The sequence below is a fragment of the Leopardus geoffroyi genome, chromosome E3, assembly GCF_018350155.1.
Source record: "Leopardus geoffroyi isolate Oge1 chromosome E3, O.geoffroyi_Oge1_pat1.0, whole genome shotgun sequence".
Taxonomy (NCBI): Eukaryota; Metazoa; Chordata; class Mammalia; order Carnivora; family Felidae; genus Leopardus; species Leopardus geoffroyi.
In genome coordinates, this window is record NC_059340.1 from 29,883,475 (window position 1) to 29,898,439 (window position 14,965).

A 14,965-nucleotide genomic window follows, 5' to 3' on the forward strand; every position below is an offset into this window, starting at 1 on the left:
AGTGTTGAAATGTTCATCTTTGGCCCAGTAGTTTGAGATACTACCTTTATCATACTCTAGATTTCTATTATGCAGTTGGGGCTCTTTCTAGACTTTGTATTTCTCAAAGTCCCAGCTGAGTTTTCATTAAACATTTATGTCTCAGGGGCTACCAGGTTCCAGGATTTACAGTACAGAGGAATTTTTTGGCCCCTTCCCCTTTTGTGGTAGAAAAGCAGGTCCTTACTGTTTTTTAACACTTTTTGAATTTTCTGAATGTTCAGAAACCGGCCAAAATTATTTTTGTCTTTAAGAGAACTTTTTGTTTATTTATTTTTGAGAGAGAGAGAAAGAGAAAGAGCGAGTGAGCAGGGGAGGGGCAGAGAGAGAGAGAGGGAGACACAGAGTCCAAAGCAGGCTCTAGGCTCTGGACTGTTAGCACAGAGCCCAACGCAGGGCCTGAACTCATGAACTGCAAGATTATGACCTGAGCTGAAGTTGGACGCTTAACCTAAGACCGAGTCACCCATGTGCCCCTTTAAGAAAACTTTTAAAAGATATTATCAGGGTTTTTTTTAAGTTCATTTACTTTGGGGTGCCTGGGTGGCTCAGTCAGTTGAGCGTCCAACTTTGACTCAGGTCATGGTCTCGCGGTTCGTGGGTTCGAGCCCCACGTCAGGCTTTGAGCTGACAGCTCAGAGCCTGGAGCCTGCTTCGGATTCTGTGTCTCCCTCTCTCTCTCTCCCCCTCCCCTGCTCATGCTCTATCTCTCTCTGTCTCCCAAAAATAAATAAATGTTAAAAAAAACTTTTTTAAGTTCATTTATTTTGAGAGAGAGAGAGGGAGAGAGCAGGAGCAAGGGAGGGGCAGAGAGAAAGAGAGAGAATCTCAAGTAGGCTCCATGTTGTCAGCACAGAGCCCCACACGGGGTGTGAACTCACAAACCATGAGATCATGACCTGAGCCGAAATCAGGAGTCCGTCACTTAACTGACTGAGCCACCCAGGCGCCCCAAGGTATTATCTATCGGTTTTTAAACCGTAAACTTCAGCATGAATTTTTAATAACCTCCCAAAATATTACCACTGGTATACCCCCTTAATATCCCTTCCATAAAAGAGGTGTTTCAGAAAAGTGCATGTAACGTATGTGAAAAAGAGGACACGTGTGAAAAAGGGGCCAGCTTGTCTTTCGAGGCCGTGTGCTCTGAGCTCTGTTCTGCCTCGTGTGGCCTCTAAGAACCACCAGGGAAGCAGTTTATTCCTCTCCTTCACGTGAGCGAACGAGTATAAAGTACAGAGCAGCTGTGAGTGCAGGAGTAACATGGAAGAACTGGAATGATCGACTGGCCAGTGTTGTTTTTGTATGCAGCGTTTTAAGTATTCACTTCCTAGAAAAGGCTTGAATAGGGGTATGTACGCATTTGCTCTCTGCCTTCCCGCCCCCTCCCTGTTCCCGAATGGCCTCCCTCAAGTGGAATGAGTTGATTCTTAAATGTTTCTCATAACTTGGGGGCTCTAATAAAAAAAAGATCTATTTATAAGACCCATTTAGAGGAGACAGGACTCACATCGGCTATGCGGTCTCTGTTTTTATCAAGTTATATTTCAGGGAACATATTTTCTCAAGGAGAAATCAGGACATGTAATTTGATTTAATTCAACATGTCACATCCTATAAAGCTTTAAAGAGAAGCCAGGTTTAATTATAAATTTGACAAGTCACTGCTTTGGAATAGAAGAGAATTCTGTGAAGGTGGGCTCTGCCCTGTAAGTGTATTCAGATGACGAGCAACGTGACAGCTGACACACTCAAGAAGTGCCCTGTTGTCCCGCATGTCCGTGAGGCAGTCATGAAGGGAACAGGGCTGTCTTCCAATGTGGCGCCACGACGACTCTTATCTTGTTATCTCAGCTCTACTCTTCAGTTCTGCTCTTCTCCTACCAGGAGCTTTCTTTAAAAAATGTTGTCCTCTGAAGCACTCAGAGCAGCTTAGATTTGTACGCATAGGGACACAAGCGTAACGTAGAACGTGCTCCTGGATAACCTTGACTTGTCATGGGGAAACCTTTGGATTTCAGTTCACATTAAGGTCTTTAACTCGTACTTGTAGGTGGCAGCCACCCATGTCGTTGACTGCTAGTGAAGTGGTAATGGACTTAAGAGTATTAAGACACGTTATAGGCTCGTCTTCCTGATAGTCTCCACACCTTTCATGTCGTCCCTCTGTGTGCCTTTCAGTCTTACCTCGACCAGCACGGTACGAAAGAGAAATCTGAGCCCCAGCCCCGCAGAAGCTGACTTGGAGACCAGAATATCAGGGGAGATTTCCGACACTGAGCTGGAGCAGACAGAGTCCTGTGCAGAATCCCTCTCCGAGGGAAGGAAAAAGGCCAAGAAATTAAAAAGGATGAAGAAGGAGCTTTCACCAGCAGGTTTGTATAAGGTCTTACTCACGTTCTGGAGGTGTGTACTCTTTAACGCTCTAGAAACTCATATTTTGGGGGAGAAATGATAGCAGGGCTTCGGTCGGTGGCAAAACCCGTGTGCAGCAGTCTCCCCTTGTCCACGATTCGCTTCCCGGGACTTCAGTGACCCGCGGTCCACCAAGGTCCAGAAGCACATGATCCTTGTCAGAAGGTCAGATGTATCATCCGAAGGTCCACGGTCGCCTAATGCTAGGTCACGGTGCCTACGTCACTCAGCTCACGTCCGTCTCGTCACGAGGGCATTTTATTGTCTCACGTCCTCACAAGAAGGGTGAATATAAGCTATTTTATTTTATTTTATTATTTTTTTTAAATGTTTTTAATGTTTATTTATTTTTGAGACAGAGAGAGACAAAGCATGAACAGGGGAGAGTCAGAGAGAGGGAGACAAAGAATCGGAAACAGGCTCCAGGTTCTGAGCTTTCAGCACAGAGCCCGACTCGGGGCTCGAACTCATGGACCGTGACATCGTGACCTGAGCCGAAGTCGGCCGCTCAACCAACTGAGCCACCCAGGCGCCCCTGAATAAGCTATTTTAAGAGAGAGACCACTTCACAGAACTTTCATCATAGTACATTGTTCTAACTGTTCTCATTTGCTATTAGCCATTGTCGATCTCTTCCCGTGCCTCGTTTATAAATTAAACTTTATCCCGCATGTGTATGTGCAGGAAATCACGTGGTACCTAGAGAGGTTTCAGGCTTCCTCTGGGGGGTTTGGAATGTGTCCCCCGCAGATGAGGGGGGCTGCTGTAGTTTTCCATGGGACCAGCTGCTTTTAGGATCCATTTAATTTAATTTGAGGAATCCCTAAAAAGCCCTGTCTTTTGATAGAGGAAGGCTTGGCAGGGGCCTTCTTAGTTAAAGATGGTTAGTCCATTTTGGTAATCCTCTCTCTCTCCTCCATGGTTTAGAGGTTTTGCTGATGTGTGTAAGTAGCCTCAGTATTTTAAATGTGCATTTCAATTTGCACGGAGGCCTACTCCTACACATGTTATTTTCAGCGGCAGAATTTTCACCGTTCCCAGCAAAACGCCAGGCAGCCTGGATTTCTCTCATAAGCAGAATTACATAAGGAGCAGAGGAAACCGGAGGCCAACCCATGTTGAGAGCCTAGTATGTGCTAGGTGCTGTGGCAGGAGCACCAGGCCTGCCCGAAGCCGAATGCCACATTCTCTCCACCACCCGGATGCTTGGGGGGGGGGGGGGTTCGTGACCTAACCCAGCCTTCCGTGCACAGACCCTCTACGGCGCCAGACCGTGACGTGAGGGACGGGCTTGCTGTCCGCGGGGCCAGTTCCCTGCCCGGGAGATCCAGCCATCACCTACCGGGTCCACCAGCTGTCACAGGGATGACAGTTACGGCCCCTGCTGACCCCTGCTTGCTAAGGGTCCAGCCTGGCATCTCATGCCCGGCAGAAGTGCTTGGCTCTAGTGTTCTGAGGTAGTCACCATGGTCCATTTTACAGTTCAGAGAACAGAGGACTTAAAGTTCAACGTGACTTGCCCAAGGTCACGGAGCCCTTAAGTCTGCCCTGCAGGAAAGCCAGGGCTTACAAGCACAGTTGCATATTTTCTGCTCCGGATGGGAGGGCAGGAGGGCCGCTGACCGAGCCCCCCGTGGTTCCTCCTCTGTCTCGGATCACCGCAGTCTCTGGGCAGCAGAACCTACCGTCAAATCAAAGGAAAAGTGGTAAAGCCCTGGAACTTGGTTCATACGCAAGCTAAAGAGTTCATCGTGTTTCAAATCAGTTCCTTCTTTTACATGTGGCCTGATCTGACCACAGAGAGTTTTCTGAATCTCCTTGATAATAATGAAATCAAAGAAGCAGCAGAAATGTTGCATATGTTTTTATACATTATGCTGAGGTTTAACTTCAACTAAAAACTGAACTCCTGTTTGAAGCCCAGATTGTTTATTTTTTAAAATGTTTTTTAACATTTATTTTTTGAGAGACAGAGCATGAGCGGGGCAAGGGCAGAGAGAGAGGGAGTTGCAGATTCCAAAGCAGGCTCCAGGCTCTGAGCTGTCAGCATGGAGCCGGACGCAGGGCTCGAACTCATGACCTGAGCCAGAGTCAGGTGCCCAACCGACTGAGCCATCCAGGTGCCCCATCAGATTGTGTATTTTAGCTGCCTCCTTGAATCCCGGGTTCTCCTTGACTTGCCAACCTTCCCTTCCCTAAATTGAGTTTTGGAGAAGTTTTTAATCTGTACCATACTTCGTCCTCGCCTGTGATACCTTCTTACCACTGGCACATTGTCCTTGCTCGGCGAATGTTCATATTAAATGTTGGCATGACTTTCAGAGATCACGAGCAGCATGCCGCGGGGCAGGGTCCCCTCTTGTATTCTTTTCCTTCTGACCTCATTCTCTTCTGAATTTTCAGCTTATCTGTTACTTCTCAGGGACAGGATGACAGGTGGTCTCCCCCCCTTCTGTCTCAGCATAATCTTAAACGTATTAACATTAGAATACCTAACAATAGACCACATGAATAGATTAGCTCCTTTTTATAACTTTAATCTTGCGAAGTGAAAACTTTCTACAAGCTATTTGGGGTCTCGAATGTGTAATGCCGTCATTAAAATAGGTTTTTATTCTCCTCCCATTGACAGTAAATCTGTCACTGCCTCAAAATTGGGGCTAAAAAAGAAAAAAAAGTGATAAATTTTGTATTTCTTCACCAGTCCCACTAAAAGAGAAAAACATCTTGACAGCTTTTAATTGAACCAGAGACCTGGAGATAATTGGGCTTTCTGGAGCAGCATTCACCGAGTGAGACCTTCCAGCAGCGCAAAGCTGGGAGTTTAATGGGTCATTCTTAGCTGCTTTGTGGTAAGCATATAGTGCTAATGTTGTCAGCAGGATGTGGGTCGGGATATCAGGCTCTGAACCTGTGGAGTCAACGGACTTCGGAGTTCAGTGACTTTCACGAGGTCCTGTATCAAGGGAGAATACAAAAGTCTGACCCCACGAAGGGTCTGTGTTAAGCTCTGAAGGGTTCAGAGGATTCCAGGAGCTGTGAAGGTTGAGGGGTGTGCGGCCACCGGGTCGGACACTTTGGTGCAGCCTGGGGAGGTCTGTCTTGTCCAGGCAGCTCCCAGCTCTCCTCCTGGCGAGAGTCTCTTGACAGGACCTCAGGTGATACACGAAGGTGTGTTGGGTGCCCAGCACTGTCAGCAAAGGCACAAAAAGTGTAAAAGACAGCGTTTCATCTGTTAGGGAGCTTGCTGTTTTCCAAGGAGGAAGTTGCAAAAAGTAGGACCATAGAATATTGTCTATAGTAGCAGTCCTGGGACAATTGGTGCTCAGTAAATCCCACACAAAATTGTCTTCTGTCTCAGTTACACATTTTAATATCTAAGATACACAGGAGTTCACTAGACCCCTTTCCAGCTAACAAAATGACTTAAATTGCAAAAGGAATGACTTTATTTATCACGTACCAAGCATTGTGCCAGGAGCATCCTTTACTGTCTGTTCCGTATAAGAAGCTTAAAAAGTATAGGTGTCATTATTTCCAATTTCTAGAGAGGAAACAGGCTCAAAGAATTACAAACTTGCAAAGCAAAATATAGCTGGTATTGGGGGCTGTGGGGAGGGCTCACACATTGGACCACTCTGCAGTATGTGAAATCTACCCAAATGTTTTAGTTATTTTGAGAGAGAGAGAGAGAGAGAGGAGAGAGAGAGAGAGAGAGAGAGAGAGAGAGAGAGAGAGAGAGAATGAGCATGAGTAGGGGGAAGGGCAGAGAAAGAGAATCCCAAGCAGGCTCCACGCTGTCAGTGCAGGGCCTGACGCAGGCCTTGAACTCACGAACCGTGAGATCATGACCTGAGCCAAAATCAAGAGTTGGACGCTTTACCGACTTAGCCACCCGGGCGCCCCAAAATCTTACACATAATGTAGGTCCCTCCTTTCAGATTTTTAATGATTAGCGTAGATTGGTAGTGTTATCTACTTTTCCTTGGGAGAATTCCAGGTACATTCTCCATTGGCACATAAAGGAACCCAGTTCTGCGTGTCGTCTATGCTGGAATAAAGTATCCCTGGGAAATGTTCTCCGGGCAGTGCTTAATGGATGCGTTTCTATAGCACACTTGTTTCTATAGGACACTTGTGAATAGTGTCCCCCACTGTCCTGATGCTGACAAGACTGGCTGTCCTCAAAATACTGATGGACCAGTACCCAGGGGTTCTCTCGGGTCCTGTGGGCGCACGGAGGAGTGCCCAGAGACACTCTCCCTGGTGATCCTTTTCGTCATATAATAGGCCGCTACAAGTCTTTTTCTTCCTTACGTTTATTTCTTAAAATTATTTTTAATGTTTTATTTTTTTTTGAGAGAGAGAGAAAGGGACAGAGTGAACGTGGGAGGAGCAGAGACACAGGGAGACCTAGAATCTGAAGCAGGCTCCAGGCTCTGGGCTCTCAGAACAGAGCCCCACTCGGGTCTTGAACTCACGAGCTGTGAGATCATGACCTGAGCCGAAGTCGGACGCTCAACCGACTGAGCCACCCAGACACCCCATTTCCTCCTTACATTTAAAACACAACACATTAGACCTTTAAATGTTTACCAAGAACCAGCAGTTTCACTGGGGTCTTGACTAATCTGTCGAACCTTTCATGCTTAGACCCATAAGGTTACAGCATGGAAAATGGAGAATCTACTTAGATGTCACTCAGTCTGCCTCTGCTGAGCACTCAGTCCAGGCTCAGGAGGTCCAGCCAAGGAGCTTTTTAATTCCTCAATGGACATGTGGTTGACGGCCTCCGTGTGACCCATGAGGTGTGTGCTGCTCAGTCCCCATTCCTCATGGCAGCCCGCCAGGGCTCCCCGTAAGCCACTCGGGAACCCTGCCTTCTCGGGGGTGGGAAACCGCCCCCTCACCAGGCACTTTGGAACGTTTCCCGGTTAAAAATGTTTGTGTAACACCCCAAAGGATCTTTCTGTATACAGAATTCCACTCTGCAGAAAATGATATGATGGCACTTTTCCAGGGGACCATGTAGTTTTTTAGATTCTGTTCTGGATTCACCTGAGGGAAGAAATCTCTTACCTCTCAGAATTTCTCCCTGTCAGCTCTGTCAGGAGAAAGGTACACAAGCACCAACGGTCACCTGCTGTGTTGACCACTTTTCATTTTCTGTTGTGGTCTTGTTAGTAAAAATCATGTGCTCACTACGAAAATCTGTAAAATGAAGAAAAACGGAAAGAAAATGAAGCCCCGTGGTTGCCTGATACTCTGTTCATAAGTGTTTTTAGTCTGCCTGGGATTTTTATACGTAGTTGGTTGGCATCATGCTTCTTAGGCAATTTAGCATCCAGTGTTTTTCCCCATTTAAAAAACTCTCAGTCAAATCATTTTAATTAATAGCATACTTTATTTTTACATTTTTTGGCTTTTTTTTTTTTTTTTTTTTTTTTTGAGAGAGAGAGAGGCACACACAGGGGAGAGGTAGAGGGAGAGAGGGGGAATCTTAAGCAGTCTTCAACGTGGAGCCTGACATGGGGCTTGATCTCACAACCGTGAGATCATGACCTGAGCTGAAATCAAGAGTCGGATGCTTAACTGATTGAGCTACCGGGGCGCCCCAGTTTTCTTTTTAGCTTTCTTTTTAAATGTTAATTTATTTATTTTGAGAGAGAGAGTGTGTGTTTCAGCGCACAGGCAGGGGAGGGGCAGAGAGGGAGGGAGAGAGAGAGCATCCCAGTCAGACCCCACACTGTCAGCACAGAGCCTGACATGGGTTTGATCTCATGAACCTTGAGTTCGTGACCTGAGCCAAAATCAAGAGTCGGACGCTCAACTGACTGGGCCACTCGGATGCCCCAGTTTTGTTGGATCTTGAAGCAACATTCCTAAGGGTCAGCTTTATTAAAATACAATTTGTGAATAAACTGAGGGTTAATGGGGGGTGGGAGGGAGGGGAAAGTGGGTGATGGGCATTGAGGAGGGCACCTGTTGGGATGAGTGCTGGGTGTTGTATGGAGACCAATTTGACAATAAATTTCATATTAAAAAAAAGATACAATTTATGTACAGTAAGTCCTCACTTCTAGGTGCACAATTTGAGGAATTTTAACACATGTGTACAGCCATCATTGTGATCAAGAGAGAGAATGGTTTTATCATTCCAGAAGATTCCCTCATGCCTCCATCCCTCCGCCCACCCCTAGATCCTGGCCCTGATTTGCCTCTTTCTCAACCAAATGCATTTGAGATACATTCATGCTATCACATCTACCAGTGGTTCCTTACTCCTTGCTGCTGAGTAGTGTTCTTTTTATGGACGTATCCCTGTCAATCCATTTTGCCAGTTGGCGTGTAGGTTGTTACCACTTTTAAGCAAGTAAAAAAAATGCTGTAACCATTTGCGAACAGGTTTTTGTTGTTTGAACTAAGTTTTCATTTCTTTTTTTTTTTTTTTTTTTTTTTTTTTTAAATTTTTTTTTTCAACGTTTATTTTATTTTTGGGACAGAGAGAGACACAGCATGAACGGGGGAAGGGCAGAGAGAGAGGGAGACACAGAATCGGAAACAGGCTCCAGGCTCTGAGCCATCAGCCCAGAGCCCGATGCGGGGCTCGAACTCACGGACCGCGAGATCGTGACCTGGCTGAAGTCGGCCGCTTAACCGACTGCGCCACCCAGGCGCCCCAAACTAAGTTTTCATTTCTTTTGGGTAAATACCTAAGAGTGGAATTGCTGGGTCAGGTAGTAAGTGCAGTGTTTTACTTTATAAGACACTGGCATGGCCTTTTCCAAAGTGGCTGCACCATCGTGCATTCCCGCTGTCAGCGTGTGAGGGCTCCAGTGGCTCTGCACGGTCACCAGTATTGGGATTGTCCTTTGTAGCCCATTTTAGTGGGTCTGTAGTGGTATCTCGTTATGGCTTTGACCTGAATTTCCTCTAATGACTAATGATGCTACACATGTCTCTGTGCGGTTATTTACCATCCAGATCTCTTCTTGGGTGGAATGTCTTTTGAGATCTTTTGCCCATTTTTTCATGGGCTTGTTTGTTTTCTTCTCATTGAGTTTTGAGAGTTCTTTGTATATTCTGGATCCAAGTCCTCTTGGGTTTTGCTCATTCTTCCAGACTCTGCTTTTCTTTTCATCTTCTTAATGTTATCTTCCAAACAGTAGTTTTCAGTTTTACTGAAGTCCATTGTATCATGTCTGTTTCCTCGCATTATGCTTTTGGTGTCACAACTAAGAAGTCTTTGCCTGACTCTACATTACAAGGATTTTCTCCTGTGTTTTCTTCTAGAGGTTTTATGGTTTTAGGTTTTAAATTTAGATGTACAACCCATTTTGAGTTAATTTTCGTGTATGATGCAGGGTACGCATTGAGATCCATTCTAGCAGGAGGCAGATGTCCTGAAATACTCATTTAAAACGAATCGTTCCAGAGTAATTCTCTGCGCCAGTAAAACAGGCCTGTGAAAATGAGCTCCCCCAAACACTGACCCCAGCTCCTTATCCACTAGCTTTCAGACTCATCCCTCAGTCTACAGTGCTCCCTTTCCAGAAAGTGCTGGAAAGAACACCATCAGTGACCTCCAGCCCCCTCTGGTCTAGGTCTCCTTCAGATGGTTCTTAAAGTTCTGGTTCCTCTGGACACATCATTGTTGCTCAGCAGCTGTACGTTTTAGGCATTGGAAACTAGGCCCTTCTTGACTGGAGGCTGTTGGCTTCCTGGGCAACGACCACGTTCAGTGTCGGGCCAACTTACTGATAAGAAGAAGGGACCTGACATGCATTAAACATGTTCATGTGTCAGCAACTCTGCCGTATCACAGCAGGCCAGTGTGGCATGAAAGTAGTCTTCAGTCCTGCTGATAGGTGAGGCTGTGAGAGTTGTTCAGAGCCATACAGCTAGTCACATGGCCAAGCCAGGCTGGCCTCATCCAGAGCTCCTGCTAATTCCGTTCCTCCTCACCAGCTCTTGGGCGAGTCGCTTCCTGTGTGTCTGCCGGCCTGCAGCCACGCCCACACCCAGTCCCATCCAGCCAGCAGCAGGTGCTCTTGTAAGGATGACTTATACTTTCAGCCATTTAGCCGTTTTATTTGTTTTCCTCGCAGCTAGTTTTAATTTACTTCAGTCCCCCACATTGGACAGTGTGGCTCTTGCCTTTAAAATGGCTCATTGGCGGGGTGCCTGGGTGGCTCAGTCGGTTGGGCGTCCAACTTCGGCTCAGGTCATGATCTCACGGTTCGTGAGTTTGAGCCCCCCATCGGGCTCTGTGCTGACAGCTCAGATCCTGGAGCCCGCTTCGGATTCTGTGTCTCCCTGTCTCTCTGCCCCTCCCTGACTCATGCTCTGTCTGTCTCTCAAAGAATTAAACATTAAAAAAAATTAAAAAGAAATCTTTAAAATGGCTCTTTGGCTGCTGTAATATTTCTTTTGGCATGTGAATCATACAGATGCCCTCATCGATGTTTCTTTTCCTCCTTCCAGTTAGGCATTGTATAAATGCATGATTGAGAAGGTCAGGCTGGCCAGGTCTCATCACAGTCCGTCTGCAGTATTTCCTTGTTCTGGGGAGGGGAGCCTCTCTGCGTTTCCTTCTCTGATCAACCTGGATCCCCAGAACATCTCCTGTCCCTCATCACTGCTCACCGGAGGGGCCTCACGGTCTTTACTGTGAGTTTCCCTGCCAGCCCTGCCTGAACCCCGGGGCCACCCCGCCGGTCTGTCCCACTTTCCATCGCAGACACGCTCTTCCCTGACTTGATTCCCCTTCTCTCAGCCCTGGGCACTCCTGGTTCAGGCCCAGCCCAGCTGTGCCGCTGCTGTTCAGGGAGTGTCCTGAGTGAAGAAGAGCCTCCAGCTGCCTGGTGAAACTGTTCGGAACTGGAGAGGACCTTCAGGGCTTAGCCAGTGTTGCCACACTCTGAAAAGGCTGCCTTTTGGGGTCTCTCTGAACCCCTATAGGTCAGCTTCTCTCCTCTGCAAAGCCGCCAGCCCCTCGGGTTTCTCATTTGGGTGCCGGTACGGCCCAGCACCGAGGAGCCTGGTGTCCTGGGATGCGACAGGGCTCTGCATGCCATGGGAGGAGCCAGTCCCATCTCAGCCGCTCTCTGGCAGTGAGACTGGTCATCTAACTTAGCCTCTCTGAGCCTGCTCTTGCATCTATAAAATGGGGATATTGGTACCACCATGCTGGGCTTTTATGAAGATTAAATGAATGGAGGGGTGCCTGGCTGGCTCAGTAGAGCATGTGACTCTTGAATTGGGGCTGTGAGATACAGCCCCATGTTGGGTGTAAACCTTGCTTAAAAAAAAAAAAAAGGAGGGGCACCTGGGTGGCTTAGTCTGTTGGGCAGCTGACTTCAGCTCAGGTCATGATCTCATAGTTCAGGAGTTCGAGCCCCACATTGGGCTTATTGCTGCCAGCACAGAGCTCACTTCAGATCCTTCCTCTCCCTCTCTTTTTCTGCCCCTCCCCTGCTTACAAACCTCTCTCTCTCTCTCTCAAAATAAATAAACATTAAAAAAAAAAAAGGATTAAATGAACCGAGTGCCGAGTGTGGTGGCAAAGGATACAGTACGTGCTCCCGGAGAGATATGTGAGCGTCCTTGCTTTAACCCCCGTGAAGTTAACAGAGGCGTCCGTCCAGGGAGGCGCGTCCCTAATCCTACGTGCGAAGTTTCTGTGGGGTCGCCGCCGTCTGCTGGGCACTGCCGTCCGTGGGCAGGGCCTGTCTGTGAACCATCTCTGCCCAGCCCAGCCCCGTCTGCCTCGGCCTTTGCGGCTGGCAGTGGGCACTGTGCTCCCAGCCGGTCGCTTTGTCCCCCAGGTGCTGCTGTCCCTCCTCTTGTTCACCTTGTTTTGTCCTTCCCCCCCCCCCCCAGGAGGCCTCCCGGGCAGCCCTGCCAAGCTCTTCGAGGTTCCCGACACGTGGTAACTGAGACCCGAAGGAAAACAAATCGCTGGTGCCGTGGCTGAGGAGGACCCAGCTGGCACATTCAGAAGCCATACTGTATTTAATTTCATGAAATGTGGTATGGGAGGGGTTTGAAGCCAAGTCTGTGTCCTGGCAAAAACCCAGTTTCTTTTATCTGTGTGGCTGTGTTTCTTTTCTTCCTTTTTAATGTAAACTGTCTGCTGACACTCAGCACGGTTGTAGGCCATCTTGAATGTGCACATTATTAACCAGTTGATGATTTGTTGCTCACGTGAAACCCCTTTTCCAGTGTCATGAATTTTAACGCGTTTAAGAACCTACCTGGTGGGGATCGTCGGCTGTGAAATAAGCGAAGAGCCGACATTCTTGGGCGCCGGGATCGTGAGTTTTGGGGTTTGAAGTCTTTACTGCTTCGAGAGGTTTCTTTTCATGTTCTCGTGTGCAGATTTGGGGGCCTCCGCAGCACGCGGTTACAGTCTCCCCCGTGGAGAGACCCCTCGCGTCTGCCCACTTCCCGCCATAGCTGCCTGAAAATACTAAGCACTCCAGCTTGTTTTTCCAGTAGGAAAATGTCTCACGCCGTCCACCCATAAAGACGCTTACCATATGCCTTGGCCTTTGGGGCATTTTTATTTGGAGTCCTTCTTCCTAACTTGTGAGTTTCTCAAGGCGAACTGGATGAGTACAAAAAGTTCACTTCTGTTTTTACACGTAGTGCTGTGTTCCCTTTTCCGTACCTTAGCCTGCTCGCCGTCTCTGTTCGGGAGTGTGTCCGGGGGTAAGGTGGCATGTGTGTGTACACGTGCGTGTGTGTGTGCGTGTGTGTGTGAAATCACAGATTACAACGTGTACCAGCCCTCTCTCTGTTGAAACAGATCACAGCAGCGACAGGATTTCATGGATCTACTTCCGTAGGTCTGTTTCATGTAGATCATTGTTAGATATTTAACATTTTTTTTGTATCATGGAAAATAAAAATGAAAAATGTATTTCCAAGAGATGAAAATTAAAGAAATTTTCCTAGGATTCTGGTTTTCTCCTGTTTCTTTTTGGTAAGCGAATGACGTATTTGATCTTTACATAGATGTATTTCTCTCTAAAGATCACCCCTAAAAAGCTCTGGTAAGTCAGGAAGCCTGGTGTTCGTGGATTTTTTTTTTTTCTTTTTTTTAACCTCCAACTCCTTATACTTGCGTTAACGAGTCAGATGCCCGTTGCTGGAGCCGAGCCCCGTGGAGAATGGCTATGTAGGAGGGTCCAGGTGTCCTGCATGGCAGGTGGAGCCCTCTGCCATCAGTGGTGCTGTGTGAATTCGGATCAGTGAGACACTCTCCCCGGTTGAGAGCCTCTTAGCGCTTCCCCTCCCTCCCCCACCCCGCCTTACCCAAGAGTTTGTGCGGAGTTACAAACCCAAACTTGTCTGGGAGGAGCTCCCACCCCTTCTAGAGCTTCGTCCCTGCTCACAGCCCAGCGGGGTGGTGCACAGGGAGGTGCAGATAAAGGCTGATGTCTACAGGAGGCTTATGGGGCACTGCCAGGGCTGTGCCGGGTCTCAGAAACTGACAGGTAGGAACAGGTAGTGCCTGATACTTTCTAACATAGTAAACAAGAGGGAAAACCAACCACAGACTGTGATTGGCGCACGTGGGAGAAGTACGTGTGGCCTGAGGAACACATTTGCGTGGCACCCTGAGCCTGGTTCTCCCTGCTCAGAAAGCTTTACACACACACACACACACACACACACACACACACACACACACACGGCTGCTCTGACTCCAGAGGAGGGCTCGGGGAGGGGGCATGCTGGAAGGGGCCTGTGCTCTGGAACCTTCTAGAGCTGGACTTGCACCCCAGCTCCAGCCGTGGGTTCTCGGACACATTGCCCTCTCCCCACCTCTGTTTCCTCAGTGATAAAATCAGGGCGATAAACCTGCCTCTCAGGGTGGTTGCCAGGACTAAAGGAAATCACGTAAAAGGCCCAGCATACACAAGTGCGCGGTAAATGGCAGTTAGATTTGAGGATGACGCTTTTGAGACCCTGTGTCGTCGTCTGTCAACTGGAGCTGAGTCACCGGGGATTTGGCTCAGGATTAAATACATGGCGGAGCCCTCATCCGTGCTCAAACCCCTATTTTCTTCCCAACTGGACCCCGTCACTTGGAACACTTGTCCTGGGTTGGCCCTCAACCCACTCCACACACACAGGCTTTCTCGATGTCTCTTGGGGCATCAAACCCTAGGGTGGTGCTCTGGCTTTCGAGGCGGAGGCCCAGGGCCATATGATGATAATGTATCTGTGTTTCTGGCTTTTGTTACGTGTGGAGCCAAAGCTGCAGGTGGGTGTGGAAGTGGGGACCTCCGTTTTTCCCTGCAGACAGTTCTGTGGTCCTTTGATTTCAGAGCTGGGGTGGAGACTGAATGCTGCGCTCTTGTCCTTGTCTATAGTTTTGAATTCACTCAGTACCTCCCCCCCCCACCCCCGCCCTGCCACATTCTGTTGTCAAAAATTTCAAACATGCAGAGAAGTTGAAAGAATTATTCAGTGAACACCCATTTACTCATGTACCTCCTAG

The 14,965-nt window shown here is 47.9% G+C and overlaps 1 protein-coding gene across 4 annotated transcripts in view; it reads left to right on the forward strand.

The window, feature by feature from the left end:
• PARN (poly(A)-specific ribonuclease) overlaps window positions 1-13,415 on the forward strand; it is a 170,686-nt gene extending 157,271 nt beyond the window's left edge. For 3 of the 4 annotated variants that reach the window (XM_045461467.1, XM_045461468.1, XM_045461469.1), the window contains 2 exons: window positions 2,221-2,414; window positions 12,337-13,415. In XM_045461467.1, the coding sequence (XP_045317423.1) occupies window positions 2,221-2,414; window positions 12,337-12,389 (247 nt within the window). In that variant the 3' untranslated portion in view covers window positions 12,390-13,415. Of the gene's footprint in view, window positions 1-2,220; window positions 2,415-2,813; window positions 5,307-12,336 lie in introns of all 4 variants that reach the window. The other variant, XR_006708312.1, reaches the window with a different exon arrangement.
• The last annotated feature ends 1,550 nt before the right edge of the window (window positions 13,416-14,965 follow it).